General features: G+C 40.1%; 1 protein-coding gene across 1 annotated transcript in view; it reads left to right on the plus strand.

The window, feature by feature from the left end:
- The window catches only part of LOC107742750 (nuclear receptor corepressor 2-like), a 110,415-nt gene that overhangs the window by 60,626 nt on the left and 31,905 nt on the right, over positions 1-17,884 (plus strand). Inside the window, exons 10-18 of the mRNA XM_016555787.1 lie at positions 45-223; positions 1,421-1,475; positions 1,621-1,719; positions 3,645-3,772; positions 6,822-6,979; positions 8,554-8,616; positions 14,714-14,856; positions 14,947-15,085; positions 17,227-17,644. Coding sequence (XP_016411273.1) covers positions 45-223; positions 1,421-1,475; positions 1,621-1,719; positions 3,645-3,772; positions 6,822-6,979; positions 8,554-8,616; positions 14,714-14,856; positions 14,947-15,085; positions 17,227-17,644 — 1,382 coding nt within the window. The remainder of the gene's footprint in view (positions 1-44; positions 224-1,420; positions 1,476-1,620; positions 1,720-3,644; positions 3,773-6,821; positions 6,980-8,553; positions 8,617-14,713; positions 14,857-14,946; positions 15,086-17,226; positions 17,645-17,884) is intronic.

Here is a 17,884-nt window from a genome sequence, read left to right on the forward strand (position 1 = left end):
CTCTCTCTCTCTCTCTCTCTCTCTCTCTCTCTCTTTCACTGCAGAACTCAGAGAAGCAGATGCGTCAGTTAGCTGTGATTCCTCCCATGCTGTTTGATGCCGAGCAGCAGAGGATAAAGTTCATCAACATGAACGGGCTGATAGACGATCCCATGAAGGTCTACAAAGACAGACAGGTCATGAACATGTGGAGTGAACAGGAGAAGGACACTTTCCGTGAGAAGTACGTTCTGTCCTCTTTGCATTGATGTGCATGTTGATTTTGCGTGAAGGAATGAGGAGTTATGAAATCGGTACTAAAATGTATCAGCGTGTGGTTTTGCTCAGCAGTTTGTGTGCATGTGGTCGTGTTTGATAGTTGGCTAGTGTTGCAGCACTAGGTGAAACGTGATCAGCTGAAATCTACATCTCTGTGCTGATGCTGATGTAGACGTTTCCAGTCCTCTACAGGCAAACTAAAAAGATCATTCAACTGAAATAAACATGCAGTACAGTTTTAGAATGACCACAGGTTTTTAAGCTTAAAAAGTGCTTTTAGGCAATAGCTGTTAGGCAAACATTTTTGATTGAGGATCATAATAAATAATCCTGAGTACAAAATATAAGACGAAAAGAACAAAATGTAATGTATTAAGGTTACATTAGCAATATTTCGCCGACAAAAAAGGTACAGTTGTCTGTTGACAGTAGTCAATTTCAAACCAAACAGCTTTCTATTGGTCAACATGGCAAATCGTCACATGAAATTCCCAGCTGCATAGATTCCTATTGAAATGACTGGATTTTGCCTGCAAATACTTTAGAGGGTTGAAATGATTGATTAGCACTTCTCTGATGGCAAATTTTTGTTGATTGTGTCAGCATTGATTTTGTGCACATAATGTGGATAAGTCGAAACAGGTCAACATGTCAGCTGTGTGAACGCACTTAACTTTAACCAAAAAGGATGCTAGAGAAAATGTTTTGCTGAAATATCGAGCAGTGGTGGCTTGTTGCCAACGACTCACTACGACTGGTTTACCACCTGTAAATACGACACCCTGAATAGCATACGGAGTTCAATTACCCAATTACTGAAATTTGATTAGCAAAACTTTATTTCTTTTTTTGGCTAAATAAAAGCTGTTTTGGTGTTTTGCTAAAAAAGACATACACTTCAGTGCATCACTACCAAACTGCGTCATATTTGGTTTGAGAGTGGCAGAGGCTTTGTAAAGTTCTGGATCATGACGCAGAGGTCAGCAGCAAAAGGAAGTGAGAGAGAGATCTTGTCTAGTCTAGTTCTTAAGCATGAGCCAATGAGGAACCTTACCAGAGGAATCAAAGAAATCACCTTCACAAAAGTCACCTAAAGATGATCATACAGCATTTGAACTTTGTGTTTGCTCTGTATCACAGCTCTTCCTCTCCCTCACTGTAGGTTTATCCAGCACCCAAAAAACTTTGCCCTGATAGCCTCCTTTCTGGAGAGAAAGGTACACCTGCGTCTTTATTAATACCATCCTCTTCATTGCATTGTTTGCACTGCAGGCGGTGTGCATGAATATGATCTGAGTATTTGTGCATGAATATGATCTGAGTAAGGTTTGAAGTGCTTTGTGTGTGTGTGTCCGCTCACAGACAGTGGCTGAGTGTGTCCTGTTCTACTACCTGACTAAGAAGAATGAGAACTACAAGAACATTGTTCGCAGGAGCTACCGTCGCCGAGGCAGGAGCCAGGTGAGTGTGAGACTACATCTCCCAGCATGCCCTTTGACATTTTAATGCTGCTCATTCAAAGTTGGGTGTGAGATATTCCTACTTGGAAAATGTTGTATAAAGAAACAAAACGCCAGTGCTGTAATTTGTTTTTGAGGTGTGTGAATATCAACAGAGAAGATAATGTAAGATATTTTTTATACATTGTAAACAGGCTTATTATTGTGTAATGTTGCAAAATGAAACACTGATATGTTATTTGCTTAAAGTCCTGCCATTTTGCATGTCATCTCCAACCTTCTGCAAGAGTGTTGAAATTGAAAGTCCTGCATCAAGTGGTGTCCTATTGCACTTTCCAAGTAGAAAGCTGGAATTACGACTTTCCGAGTTGAATGGAACGCAGCATAAGATCTGAAAACTTCAAGGATGTTGACAATGGCATTATGCTATATTAAATAATATAAACATTGGTTATTTGCTTGTGGATCTGTCCCCTCATTTACAGCACGTACCTCATGATTATAGTGTTTAAAGTGGCGGTGTGAATTCGGCTTGTCTTTTTAATGTGAGTGTGTTATTAAAAATAAATCAGCATTATTCTAATGAGTATCACAGGCGCACACCTCAAAGTGAGCTCAAACCTTATGAAGTAATTATCTAGCTCTGTGCCCTGTTGGAGTCTGCAGTGATTCTCTCCTGATCTTACACACTCATTAATTTCTGTATGTGTGTGTGAGGATGATCACACACAGAGAGAGAGTCACGGAACTGTTGCATCGTGAATGTATGAAATGTTTGTGTTTTGTTTTAAAGCATGAGAGCACGAGGTGAAGTTGTTAGAAAGAGAGCTCTGTGTGTGTGTGTGTGTGTGCTGCCTGCAATAATAGCAGGCTCAATAAAAGCTGATAGAATAATGAGCCCACAGCCCAAACACATTTGTTTTACTGGTCTTCTGCTGCTGGAGCAGTTCTGCTCAGGTCATTAAATATCGCCTGATCTTAATGGGTTCGCATTAAAACGCTCTTAGCCAGTACCACAAACACAGAAAGCGAGGGATACAGTGGGATGAGCCTGATGGGTGAAAGAAAGCATGAACAAAAGGGAGACAGAAAAACAGAAAGCAAGTGACTGTTTGGATGAGTGCATCTGTATATGTGTGTTTAACTGTGCATGAATAACTGAGTGTGTGTGCATGCAGCGCTGTAATGAGGGATGTGGGTAGCTGACATGATGTCTAATTTTACCGTTTTCAGAGAAAACTTTATTTTTTGTCTTATTTTGGAATCAATTGGTTAGCATGGAAGAATAATTTTGCTGAAACGTAGGCTATTTGTTCAAATTTCAAGTGAATTGTCCTGTATTGTGACTATCCTCATATGTGTGTGCGTAAGGTTATACGAGGTGCCGTCTGTCAAACTGAAAAGCTCTGAGGCAAAATCGGTGCATGGAGATGTTGAGATTCCTGCACTCTTTCGCTTCATTGATCTGTCCGTCTTCAGTCCCCTCAGATTCTGTCTCTGCCCCCTCCCCCTTCATCCTTCTGTCATCCATTTTTCCCTCTTGTAGTAGCTGTAGTGGAGCATACTCTCTCTTTCCTGACAAAAATAGATGGTTTATGGTGCCTCATAATTCAAAATGGAATTCTTATGTGAAGGAAAACCCAGATACATAGAAGTGAGGCCTGGGTGATAGGACCACCACCTATTATATATATTTTTTCCTTACAAAGAGATTTATAGAACAATGTCCTGGTTCTAGACAGGTTATTTTTGGGGCATCATAGCTGAACTTGAGCTTGTGTATTCATTTTTTTTTTTTTACAATTTATTCAGGATGTCCATTTATTCCAGCAGATGAGAGAGGTGGGGTGGAAGTAATTTTTTAGATTATTTTAATTAGATTTTAATGGTTTTAATTTGCTGTCTTTTGATTGGCTGCATTCACAGAATAACCAACAAGCACAGCAACAGGTGAACCGCAACAATCAGGAAGAGAAAGACGACAAGGAGAAAGAAAAGGAGGGAGACCGTGAGGAGGAAAAAGTAGAGGGAGATGAGAAAGAGGACGGCATGAAGTGAGTATCTTTCTCTTTTACTCGCCTTCTCTCCTTCTCATCTCACACCCATCCATCAACTGTTTTTTCCTTGCATCTTCTCTCATCAAATCCTTTGAACCTGTGGCCTTACAGCTTGTTTTTCTCTGTGATTCAGCTTAAACAGCGAAGGCACAGTTACAGTGGGTACGGAAAGTATTCAGACCCCCTTAAATTTTTCACTCTTTGTTATATTGCAGCCATTTGCTAAAATCATTTAAGTTAATTTTTTTTCCTCATTAATGTACACACAGCACCCCATATTGACAGAAAAACACAGAATTGTTGACATTTTTGCAGATTTATTAAAAAAAAAAAACTGAAATATCACATGCTCAGTATTTAGAGTAGAAGCACCCTTTTGATCTAATACAGCCACGAGTCTTTTTGGGAAAGATGCAACAAGTCTTTCACACCTGGATTTGGGGATCCTCCGCCATTCCTCCTTGCAGATCCTCTCCAGTTCTGCCAGGTTGGATGGTAAACGTTGGTGGACAGCCATTTTTAGGTCTCTCCAGAGATGCTCAATTGGGTTTAAGTCAGGGCTCTGGCTGGGCCATTCAAGAACAGTCACAGAGTTGTTGGGAAGCCACTCCTTCGTTATTTTAGCTGTGTGCTTAGGGTCATTGTCTTGTTGGAAGGTAAACCTTAGTTCCAGTCTGAGGTCCTGAGCACTCTGGAGAAGGTTTTCATCCAGGATATCCCTGTACTTGGCCGCATTCATCTTTACCTCGATTGCAACCAGTCGTCCTGTCCCTGCAGCTGAAAAACACCCCCACAGCATGATGCTGCCACCACCATGCTTCACTGTTGGGACTGTATTGGACAGGTGCCTGGTTTTCTCCACACATACCACTTAGAATTAAGGCCAAAAAGTTCTATCTTGGTCTCATCAGACCAGAGAATCTTATTTCTCACCATCTTGGAGTCCTTCAGATGTTTTTTAGCAAACTCCATGCGGGCTTTCATGTGTCTTGAACTGAGGAGAGGCTTCCGTCGGGCCACTCTGCCATAAAGCCCCGACTGGTGGAGGGCTGCAGTGATGGTTGACTTTCTACAACTTTCTCCCATCTCCCGACTGCATCTCTGGAGCTCAGCCACAGTGATCTTTGGGTTCTTCTTTACCTCTCTCACCAAGGCTCTTCTCCCCCGATAGCTCAGTTTGGCCGGACAGCCAGCTCTAGGAAGGGTTCTGGTCATCCCAAACGTCTTCCATTTAAGGATTATGGAGGCCACTGTGCTCTTAGGAACCTTAAGTGCAGCAGAAATTTTTTTGTAACCTTGGCCAGATCTGTGCCTTGCCACAATTCTGTCTCTGAGCTCTTCAGGCAATTCCTTTGACCTCATGATTCTCATTTGCTCTGACATGCACTGTGAGCTGTAAGGTCTTATATAGACAGGTGTGTGGCTTTCCTAATCAAGTCCAATCAGTATAATCAAACACAGCTGGACTCAAACGAAGGTGTAGAACCATCTCAAGGATGATCAGAACAAATGGACAGCACCTGAGTTAAATATATGAGTGTCACAGCAAAGGGTCTGAATACTTAGGACCATGTGATATTTCAGTTTTTCTTTTTTAATAAATCTGCAAAAATGTCAACAATTCTGTGTTTTTCTGTCAATATGGGGTGCTGTGTGTACATTAATGAGGAAAAAAAATTAACTTAAATGATTTTAGCAAATGGCTGCAATATAACAAAGAGTGAAAAATTTAAGGGGGTCTGAATACTTTCCGTACCCACTGTATGTAACCAGCAGGTGGAAAAAGCATTCTGCTGACTTGCCACTCAATGCTAGTGCTAAAGTCCTCTGATTCAGAGCTCTTTTAAGCAGTTTGGATTTTACAGATAGATATCGGATAGAACTGTGGTCATGATACCAAAATTTTATTTGTCAATACCAGATTTTTTTTTGCCACATCACTAATTTAATTTAATTTAATTTAATTTAATTTAAACAGTTACTTTCAAGTAAACGTCGATTAAAGTTTTTCTAGTAATCAATAAAGTAAACAGTAATACAAAAACAAGTTAAATATACTGAATGTAAAAATGTGTATATAAAATAAAATATATTCATTAAAATATATTTACATACATTTTAATAAATCTATTTTATTTTTTGGGTTTATATACACATTTAAATTAAATTAATATTAAAATTATAAATAGCAAAAAAGACTGGGTTTCTCTTTTTCTTCTCAATATGGTTATTTGATTAATATTAACAGCATAATAGACTGGTCCATGTAGAGACACAGCATTCTAGTTTTCACTGAACAATGGCTATGCACAGATGCTGGTTCTGTATCATTTCAGCCTAATTTAGTGAGTTGTTAGTTTCTGAACACTAGTTCACTCGCAGGTGCACACTATATTAAAATACTCTAGGGAAGTACAGGTAACAATGTATTAATCTAAACTAAACCTGTGCAGTCAGCAGTACTGCAGGGTGTGATTAGAGCACATTAGCACTGGCCCGAATACACAGGCCTCAGTATACTTCACAGCATGCCAGCTATACATTAAATGAGTGCATTAAGCCGAGTCTGTGCATTTCTCGGACTTCTCCCCCATGATTCTCACAACCTGCGGGCACAGCTGCTGCTCCTATATTTAGTACTGTATCTGCAAGATGGATAATGTGCAGGTAAGATAAATGAGGGTCTGCTCATCCCACAGCCACTTCCTGACACTGTGCCGTACAGCTGATGGGGAATATACTAGCTAGGTGAGCCAGCATTTGCATTGTGTGTTCACCTTCGTATAGGGCTTTTTTAGGTTGTGTGTGTTATCTGTTAACAGTTCAAAAAGTTATTCTCAAAAAGTTATTCTATTATATCTTACAAATGTTTTTTCTAATAAGAATGCTCTGATTTTAGAAATTTTGACTGATACGCTCTATCTGTCTGTCTGTCTGTCTGTCTGTCTGGCTATCTATCTGATAATCAAACATGATGTATGAGTAATTTTGCTGCGATAAGAGCTTGTTTCGACTATGATAATGATATATTTTTTTGTTCTCGCAGAGATGACACCTCTGGTGAGGACGGGGAGGAGAAAGAGCCTCCTGCAACCGCTAAAGGCCGGCGCACCGCAAACAGCCGCGGTCACCGGAAAGGACGAGTCACTCGCTCTATGACCAACGAGCAGGAAGAGAACACTTCACCGCTAAGCACTGAGCTGGGTTAGCAAACACTTGCATACCATTGACTTTTTCTGTGGGTCTCTGAGGTCATGTGTTCAAATTAGTTATTTGTTTTGCTCTGCAAATTAACCGTGCGCAACCTTTTATTGTATAACATTGTCCCACTTGTAGATTTATAACTTCCCTTTTCTGTTTTCCCTAAATGTGAGGACATTTTAACAGCAATATCAACAGAACGAGAATGATCCTAATAATGAAATGCTGTACAAATACTTCGATGGTTGAGTAGAAACCATCTGTCCCCTGAGTGTCACAGTGTTCCCTGGTTTTACGATGAGAAGGCATTTCAATTTCCGAAATGCACTTTTTCATGATGTTTAGAGCTCATCTAGCTTAGCTAAGAGTGTTCTTGAACTTATGTTGATTGTGCTTCAGTTAAAAACGTCCCCTATACTTCAGCATGAGGGTCAAAACAGTGCCTGTGGCAGCTCTTGGATTTTTACTAATGTCACAAGAGCTTGAGTCATTTTCATAAGTCACTTCACCTTGAGTTTCTGCCTTAGCCCGTTTGTGGTTTTAGTTTGGTTTGGTTTTAAGTAATTTAAAGTATGGATATGAATTTGCAACCTTTAGTTTGTGTCGACTACCCCTACCCTACCCCTCTGCCTACCCCTTCCCCTTGTCCTTTGAAACAGAGTGTCAAGGGGTAGGGGTGAAAATATTTCCCTAAGAATTGGGACACCACTACTATACCGTCACAAATCATCATGCGTCGTCTAGCTCCTACAATACACACACCTATTCTGGTGTGCATTAGAGCCTTAACGTTCTATATTAATGCGCTGCTTACTGACACACACACACTCTCTCTCTCTCTCTCTCGATTTGGCAATAGGTATTTGAGAAAAAACATTAGCACTTTCTAATTATTGGGGGACTAGACCCCCAAATGTCTATGGTGGTTAACGCCCTGATCAGACATGAAAATATGTTGTGGCACTATCGTGCAGTCTGTAATATGACGTTAGCAAATTTTAGCGATTTTTTGCAAACATTTCTTTGAAAAACATGGCCATAAATATGAACACACCATTGAATGTAACATAAAACAAATTATTAATTTTCATTAAAATCTTTATTAATGCCAATAATGCTTACATTTATGTGTCTTTTTGTTCGCTCGGGTAGCCATGTTGCCGCTGTAGCCGGTTTACACTGAGATAATTCCCCTTTGTTTGAAGTGTGGTCCTGGAAAATCTTAGTTTGAAGGGCTATCTGGCCCTTCCCCTTACCCCTACCCCTCCAACCAAAAGAGAATCGAGACACCCCTACCCCTTCACATGAACTCGCAAAACAGAGGGGTAGGGGAAAGGTGAAGGGCTAAGGGGTAGAAATGGGAATGGGCCTTAATTGCTTATTGAAATAGTTTATTGAAACTATTTTATTGAAACAGTTTTGGAGATTTTGATCTCTTCTATTCATGTAGATAGAAGCTGCACTTAGAAAGTAAACCGAAAACAGCAACCTGGGTTGTTACCAAGATGGATGCTGAATTTCATTATAGAGACTTCGTTATTATTTCACGTTACATCCTTCTTCTCTGTACATTTTAGCTAATCTGGAGATGAATGAAAGTTCTCGCTGGACTGAAGAGGAGATGGAGACCGCAAAGAAAGGTCAGAACCCATGTTTGGTATTTTGTCACTACTGCATTTATTGAATGGACAGTATTCTCACAGTATAGACAAACAATTAAGTTAGAAAACCTTACAAAACATTAGGAAGGGGCCATTCACACAGAACATGTTTTTCCATTCCAATGCGCTACTTTTCCACTGTTTTTCTATGTAAACACGCGCTTGACGGACGTGCATAACCGTTACGCTCGCGTCTCGCGTCTTTTGCAGCGCCTCGCACATGAGCGCCGCGTTTTTAAGACGCCTTGTCAAGTTAAAAGAATTTCAACTTTCACACGCAGTGCCGTTCATCAATGTCAGTTCCAAAGCAGCGGACCAATCAGAAGAACTCTGAGGCGGGGTAAGCGTTGCGAGCTTCTTTTTACAGTAGCAAGTTGGCATGACAACTGTTTTATTTGACGGCAACGTGGCGCGTCTCAAGACCCTCGCGTTCTACGCTGTGCTTTTTTTAAAAAACATTCCTGAGCACTGCATCTCGCCGCGTTTTTATACGCAAAGACGCATTCTGTGTGAATGGCCCATAAGTGTGTTTTTTATTATTTAGGTGGCCTGGATCAAAATATAGTTTTAAAGACAATAATGTTTTCAGAAAAGGTCATAATGGGCTTTTTGTTTGTCTTGATTGGATGTTGACCGTTAGGATTTCCCTGTGTTCAGTTAACTAGATGTAACTCTGCCTGATAAGATCTGTGTAACACTTAGCCTAGCAACTCCACAAACATTTACATGAGCACTAGATCACACACTGTGCCCTTGGCCTCATTCCACAGACATGCACTTAGTGATACACATAATAATGTGTCTTTATGTGGGAGCTGCATCTTTATATGACAGCCAGACGTGTCATTTACGCATGGTTTAGGAACAAGAGCTTCATTAAAGTCGGCATGAAACGGAAGTTGCGATTGTCTTTTCTTCTCTACTGTGACGTATATCCGAGTGAAACAGCATCTGAAATGAGAGGGCCCGCCCTCTTGATTTTGTCCTTCGGGAATTGATTGGATCGCTGGAAGCTGGGGCGTTGCTAACAAATGGAGGCAGATCTGAATGCCAGTTTGCAGTTAGTGGTGGGGGATTTCTCTCCACTGGATTCACAGCCGACACCCAAGCATGAATAAATGTTTTATTTATTAAGGATGACGACGACGATCAACGGCACAAAACACGCCTAAACAGTGTGCGCGCGCGAGAGAGACACTGCCTGAATGACTGAGCGCGTCCTCCATCGGGTTAAGTCATATTCATGAAAAAAAAATTGTTTACGATGTCCTAAGAGTAATGTTGTCGTAATATCCTAATATCTTTTCAATGTTTAAGGGTAACATATTCCCTCATGACTGGTGTCAGTGCTATAAAGTGAAGCATCAGCTTCAGCTTTTCCCCCCCAAACGTCACTGATGTCACTGCAGCTGTTGGCAGTTCCAGATAGCTCCGCCCTTGCGCCATAGCTCGTGACCGGAAGAGAAGATGAGCCGTTTTGAGGAGGAGGGGAGGTTAACATTTTTGATTAAAGATTACGAGGGCACATGAATTTAAAAAAAAAAGAATGAAGTGGACGGATAAATTATTTATAATAAACACTACAGTATTCCATTAAAAAATAAGAATTTTTCATTTTGATTTCATGGTGACTTTAATGGACCTTCAAAACTTCATGTGGGATTATATTTGCGGAAAACAGAAAGTTTGAGTAAAGAGCAAAGGTCTAATCTTCTTTCTTGTATGTGTCAGTGTTTGGTCTGTAATGTAGACTGTTAGTGTGTTAAACGGATGCTCTGCTGACCTACTTCAGATGAGCTGCTTCCACGTCACTCTGTTAACAGCTCTCTGTTTCTCTGGCACCGGCACATCACATCTGATCCATCAGGCCGCCTACTCCACACCACTCACAGGATCTGCAACTTAATAACATTTCATTAATGATAAAGTCCCCTGGGCCTAATCAAGTTTGTTGTTTACAATCACAAGAACTTGTCCTTGACTCCATGCCAACAAGTATCCGTTTATATAATGTTTTAGATTTTATAGATCTTCACATTTATTTTGAAGAGCGCTCTTTTGAAATGAGGGTTTGGTGTTAATGCATGATGATTAATTAGCAAAAACAGCTCATTCAGAAGTTGTCACAATATTGCAACACAGTACATCACAACCCTGAGCAAGTTAACATGATTTTTATTTTTTTTTTTATGCCTATTTTCTGTTCAGTAACTTGAAAGCAGTTAGTGATTTCTCATGCAGTCTTAAAAAAGGGCATCTGCATAGAAATCTGTTTAATTTTGAGGGTCAAAGAAGGTGTAAAAAAACACTTAAAATATTATTATACACACACACACACACATACATTTTAATTCATCAATGTGTACATTTAAATAAACTATTGTGATGCTAGAACCCTATTTATTTATCTATCTATTCATTCATTCATTCATTAAATTCCGCAAGAACCTTATTTATTTATTAATTTTTTCATTTATAGATTTAAAGAAATTATTTTAATGCACAACCCCCTTTTATTTAACTTTATCATTTATTAATATTTATTTATTCATTCATTCATATAATTTCCCCAACTTGCATTTTTTATTTGATGTGTCTGGTTAACATAGTGTACCATCAAAGCCAAGCCTAGACTGCAATCTTTCCCAACGCTGCTGTTATTACCCTTAGTGTGCCTGCTTTGTCTTTGTCTTATTGTTACTCTGTTCCAAAATATACTGCCACCCCTCACCCCATGACCCTCTTAACACCAGCCAATTACCTTGCCTGTGCTTTTTAAATCCGCTTACAGCTCTCTATGCTAATGTGTTTATCTGTGATCATTTTTAAAGCGGGAGAGGGAGACAACAGTAATATATGTTAATGGCACCTGGCCGTCTCGCTGCATTCCTCCACACAGAGAGAGAGAGCAGCTCTCCTCTGTGACTAATGCACGCTGGCACAGCCTTTTAAAGGCAGGGTGGCCTCGCTTGTGTTCACGTCTCTGAGTAAATGAGGGGAAGTGAGTGTGTATGTGGCCGTGGGGGCACTTGATGGCAGGATTAAGACTTGTGTAACATATAACCTAGAGCTACTGCACACAGCTCTCCTCCCGTGTTCTTTTTAGATGCTTTTCTTTAGAGGCAGGAGCTGCAGACCGATGTGTGTGCATATGACATTTTTTTTAGCTCTAGTAAATGCTGATAAATGTGTGACATTGTACTAATTTTTCATATAATTCTCTCTCAAAAACACACACTGCCACATACACACTGCAGTTTTGAGAGTAACAGCTGTATTTAAATAAACAAGTCGCTTCAGTTGTCACTCCTGTGAATAAGTGAAGTCAATGTGAACAGAACAAGATTCAGCTCTCTGAAGAGGAGTAACAACCGATTTTAGCTGCAGTGTGTAGCGGCCTTTCTTTTTCCAAACTGTGTTTGTTTCTATGTTGTTGTTTGTAGCTTTTTTTCTGTCATTCTCTTTGTCTTTCTGTCTCTCACTCTTTTTTTTTCTTTCTGTCTCTCGCATTGTTTTTCTGTCTGTTTATTTCGCTCTCTCTCTCTGTCTTTATTCCTGTCTCTGTCTTATGTTAAGTTTGTCTTTTTATCTTTTTCTGTTGTTTGTTCTTTCTTTATTTCTCTCTTTCTCCCTTCTGTCTATCTCTTTGTTTTTGTCTCCATTTTTGTCTTTCTGTTTTTCTTTTATTTCTGTCTCTGTCTTCTGCTAGATTTCTCTTTTTATCGATCTGTTTTTATTTGTAATTCTTTTCTTTTTTTATTTCTCTCTTTCCTTCTGTTTGTTTTCTTTTTATCTGTCTGTCTTTGAATTTGTCTTTTTCTGTTTTTCTAGCTGTCTTTTTTCTTTCTGTCTTCCTGTCTTTCAGTTTCTTTCTTTCTGTAACATTGAGTGAGTGGTTAGTTGTTGGAGTGCAGAGAGAAAGGAAGTGGCTGAATTGTGGGTTGGCACGAATTAGGGGATTTGGCAAGCCTCCCTGTTTCTCCCTCTCTCACACTGTTGTTAAGGACTGTGTGTAAAGGTCACATTGAAGAAGAAAAGCAGGTCAGTTAGGAGGAATTGCTTTCTCTCTGCTTTCTCATGATATCAACATCAAACCTCTTAAATCTCTCTCTTTCTCTTTATTTCTGCCACAATCTCTTGCTCTCATTGTCTGTTTGTTTTTGTGTGTTTGAGCGTAGATGTGTTTTGGCACAGATAATATGCATTAGAGAGCGCAGAAGAGAGAGAATGATAGAAGAGATCAGATGAGGTTGTGAAGGGAGGGAGGGAGTACGGGCATTAGGGAGGTGGAGTCACTGCATCTCAGCTTCACTTTGCTGTTAAAGTCCAGCCAAGCGGCAGCCATTGAAGAGGAGTGGAAAAAAACTGTGGCCTTGAGACAGAAAGAGAGAGAGGGCTGGCGAGAGAAAGCGCATGAGTTTGATAAATATAGAGAGAGAGGGAGAGGAGGAGAAGAAGAAAAAGAGAAGGGCTGCTCTGTTTAGAGAGAATCAGAGAAACGACAGCGCAACTATCAGAGGAACAATGGGAGCTCATCTCCCTCCCAAACACCACTCCCTTTTTCTCTCTTCTACTTTCTTGCTCTTCCTCATGCTGTTCTGGAGCTCCAAGAGCCTCTGCTGTGCATTTCCATGGAAATCATGTGAGTGAAGAAGAAAAGACTGATGGAGTAATAGAGAAGAGAGGAAGAGTGGACCAGAGGGCCGCATATTTTCTTTATGCAACTCCCTGATTGGATGATCCACAGTGGGCCAGTGCTGAGGATTTCAATTGGATGTAGCATTGGTGTATGCTCTTGAATTACCAAAGCTGATTGGACAGCATTGTCTTATTGGAGTACTCTTAACATTTGGAGGTACTGGACAAAATGCAATGTTTTGAAATTGAAGATGAATGAAACCTGTATTTCAGGAAGTTTAGGACAGTGTTTGACCCTTCACTGGATTTAACCACTACTTTGCCATTTGTTGGATGGGGCAAGAATGGCGTTTCCTTGACTTTTGACCTGTTATATAGAAGTACTTCTGGGTAATTGTGTATGTGTGCATTGCTAAGCAGGCTATTATTTAAGCTGCCTTTGCACTGCAGTGTCTGTGTGTGTTTGCCATGTTACATAGATTAGGATGTGTGTGCGTTTCTGACAAACAACTGGAAGTTTGAAGAATAAACAGAGACAGAAACAAGGATCAGAGATGGTGAGGATAAGCATACAAATCAGACTTCAAATGATTTCTTGCTTTGCTTGTTTGTGTCACTAAGGGCTTTTTTTTGCACTTACACTCTTCATTTTATCTCTCCATTTCATTCTCTCCATCCTTGTGCAATCTACACTGACTGTCTTGTTAGCTTTGATGTGGAGGGCAGCAGTGCTTTATTGTGGTCACTAGCGATATAAATCAAAGCAGCTATTTAGACTGGACAAGAGGTTCCTAATGTGAAGCTAACCAGCACACAATGACTTGGCTGATGTCTGCTGAGTGTTAGCTTGGTGTTAAATGATTGAGAACAGTTCATGTCAGGCTGTTGCCCCACTTTCCTCCTTCAGACGGCAAGCGGCAGCACATGATCTTTGACCTTTTATTGAGGTTTTTCTTAATGACGACGCGAGGCTGGGCAAATGGGAATGCTCGAGGCTTCCGTTACCCAGCGCGCAGGGATTTTGTGTGTTAGGCAGTGTGTAATATAAATCTTATATAAACTGTAACAGCCTTGGTGCTGCCCTATTTTCAGTGCATGTGACTTAGTGGGACACCAAGTAGGGAAAAAAAATGAGACCTACACATACACTACTGTTAAAAAGTTTGGGACCAAAGATGCATTGATTTTTTTTCAAATACTTGTTTTCTATTTAAATCTATTTAAAAATGCAGTTGCAATTAATCTGGCCATTATAGTGGTTTCCTCATCATGTCCCATTCTCCGTATCAATAAATGGACATTTTTGTTGTGTCATGCAGACGATGACGCTGTCTCTCGTGTGTTGAAATAACTATGACGGTAGTTACTCTATCACTCATAGTTCTGTTCCTGTTTCTACGTTAGTAAAGTGAGAATGTTCCTTTTCTTACTGTCATAGGTCTGCTCCAGTATGGCAGAAATTGGTCCGCTATCGCCAAGATGGTGGGCTCCAAAACAGTCTCCCAGTGCAAGAACTTCTACTTTAACTACAAGAAGAGACAGAAACTGGATGAGATTCTGCAACAGCATAAAATAAAATCGGTCAGTTCTTGGAGAGTGCGGGTTGAATAATTTATAATTGTCAGCAGTATTGGTTTCATGTTGTTGTTTTTGTGCTTGTGTTCGTTGTAGGAGAAAGAGCGTAAGGCCAGACGTAAAGGTAAAGCTCTTCAGAACGAGGAGGCCAGCGCTCCATCTGCTGCAGAGGACGAGGAGATGGAGGGATCGGGAGTCAGCGGCAATGAGGAGGAGGCTCAGGATGACGGAGAGGGTATGGACACAAACGCTTGATTCTTGCACACTCACACAGCCACATCATCATGCAGTAATTATTACACAAAGACTAATGTCCATTTAAACACAGTCATTTGTTGCACATTACTCACTGACTTTGTGTAATGGAAGTAATGAAACTCTAGAGTTAAGATCTGAGAAACAAATGAGCAGTTTGGTAATTATGTTATCAGCCGTAGCTATGAAACAATTCACACTGAAACCAAACACCTCTGAGGTTTTGTGGCTGGCAGGAAGTCCCACAGCAGCTCGAATCGAACGGCAGAGTGCTTTTCTCAGAATATCAGGAACACGTGGCCTAGACTCACCTATGACCTCACCCGTGATACAACCCTGACCTACTTTTGTCGAGTTCTGAGAAAGAGGCGACGCTCTCTGCACAAGCATGAATTGCTTTTCCAGGAGAGCGGCGTTTTGTGAAGTGGTTGTGTTATAGCGGAGCGATCAAACTGTCTAGGTGTCAAAGTGTGTGTCGTGCTGTGGACGTCGTACTTTCACAAGTCCGCCAGGCAGCTATGAAACAAATGCTTTGTGCTGTGTGTTTGGCAATCAGGTGTGGCTTGCCGATAAATGGCTTTCGTAAGCTTTCATAAAGCCACATTTATCAGGTCAAAGCTTGTGAAAGAAAGCCAGCAAGGGAAGTGCTTATTATGTTATGGTTATTGTGTAATTACATCCAGCTGGGAGAGCACACTCAACGGCTGGGGTTTGTTATGCCAGTGGGAAAATGAGGCTTATCATAATCCCCTGCTGTGTATTTACTAGTTACGTTTACTTTTTGATTTGACAAAGGACATGTTAGATTTAGATAAGAGTGGTTCTTCGTTGAGGAGCTTTTCTGTTGATTTTAAAATGAAACTGTTTTTCAAAGCAATCGTTCAATTTTAAAGGACATGCTATATTAGCTTTTGCTGTTTATGGTATCTGTTTAATGGCTTTTTTCTACTTTCAAGAGTGAAGAAATGTTACATTTGTCAGAATTTCACCATTTTGGAATTTTAACTTCCTCTTCATAATTTATTAAATAAATTAGGTGAATCCTTTGTACTTTCCTTGCCTAAAAATCATATTGTTATTAAAAGTTGTCTTTGGTTCTTATAAGTGCAATTTACAGTTTTTCTTAATATATTGAAGAATCACTTTTTTTTTTAATCACTGTCCCAATACTCCTGTCCATTACACTAATCATTTCAGAGGACAAGCATTTCTAAAAATGTTTGTTTGGTTATGATGAAAATGAGAAGTGAGAAGAGCATGTATAGAAGTCGATACAGCGGTCAGAAAATTATTTAAAAAAACAGTTGCCTTTCTTTTCAAGTTAATTGACAGCTAGCTAGCTTGCGTTAAATGTTTATCCAGCTATTTCTCCAAAAAATTTTATCATAATCAAACACAATTTACTATATATCACCATCACATACAGTACTGTTCAGAAGTTTGGGATCAGTATGTTTTTTAAAAGATATTGTTTTATTCTGAAAGATTGCGTTTTAAATTGATCAAAAGTGAGAGTGTAATACATTTATAATGTTACAAAAAATCTATTTCAAATTCTGTTCTTACAAACTTTCTAATTATCGAAGAATCCTTAAATGCATCAGTTTCCACAAAAATATTAATTAGCACACTTGTTTCAGCATTGATAATAAGAAACATTTCATGAGCAGCAAATCATATTATAATTGATTTCTGAAGGATCATGTGACACTGAAGACTGGATGCTGCTGAAAACTCAACTTTGCCATCACGTGGTTAAATAACATTTTAAAATAGATAGAAATCTATCTATAATCTGTTTTTTTTTTTTTTTATTAATGCACCCTTGGTGAGCATAAGAGACTTCTTTCAAAAACATTAAAAGAAGCTTACCATCCCCAAATTTTTGAACAGTATTGTACTTTGCCAAAATTTTAGTTATGTCCTTAATCAGATCTTTATTCCAGAACATAAAATAAATGTTTTAAAATGGATAAAACAAATAATAGAATTTTCAATGGCCCCAAATTGAAAAATGAAGTGCCCAAAACAACCGCCTTACCAATCAAACCACACTCAACAGATCAGCTGATATTCGTGTCCTGCCCTCTTACGATGTTTACGATGTTCTTTTTTTTTCAGGTGGAGCCAATAACAGCTCAGACACCGAGAGCCTCCCTTCCCCACGCTCCTCAGATGACAGCAAGGTCAAAGAAGAGGGCTCCGGACGGCCTAAAACTGCACCCAACGCCACTTCCTCCTCGTCCTCCACGGACAAGGACATGGCAGCTACTGAGATGGGGCCGGATGAAATGCCAAAAGTGGAGAAAGGAGAGGTGGAACCGAGAGGAGTGAAGCAGGAGGTAAAGATCGAACCGGGGGAGTGTTGTAAGGAAGCAGCAGGAGAAGATAAGAAGCCTCCTGCCCTGGAGGTGGAGGAGGGCAAGAAAGAGGTCAAAAAGAAAGAGCATGGAGGAAAGAGCGGAGCTCAAGACAGCGACTCCAGCGCCACATGCAGCGCCGATGAGGTGGAGGAGACGGAAAGCTCAGACAAAAACAGGTGAGAGTGTGCATGTGTGTGTATGAGAACAAGGGCTGATTGGTTGCTTGGGTGGGGTCTGATGTGTTTTGTGGTTAAGGGGGCTGGGATTGTTGATTTGTCCTGTAGGACTCTATTTTTTCCATGACAGCAAACACTGTATATGTTGGGCGAGTCAGGGGAAACAGCCTGTGAGCTTGCCCAACATAACAGAGCGAGAAGTGTGTGTGTCTGTCTGGCTGTCTTTGTGTATTTTGCATT

The sequence above is a fragment of the Sinocyclocheilus rhinocerous genome, unplaced genomic scaffold (genome assembly GCF_001515625.1).
Source record: "Sinocyclocheilus rhinocerous isolate Xijiao unplaced genomic scaffold, SAMN03320098_v1.1 scaffold2212, whole genome shotgun sequence".
NCBI classification, from domain to species: domain Eukaryota; kingdom Metazoa; phylum Chordata; class Actinopteri; order Cypriniformes; family Cyprinidae; genus Sinocyclocheilus; species Sinocyclocheilus rhinocerous.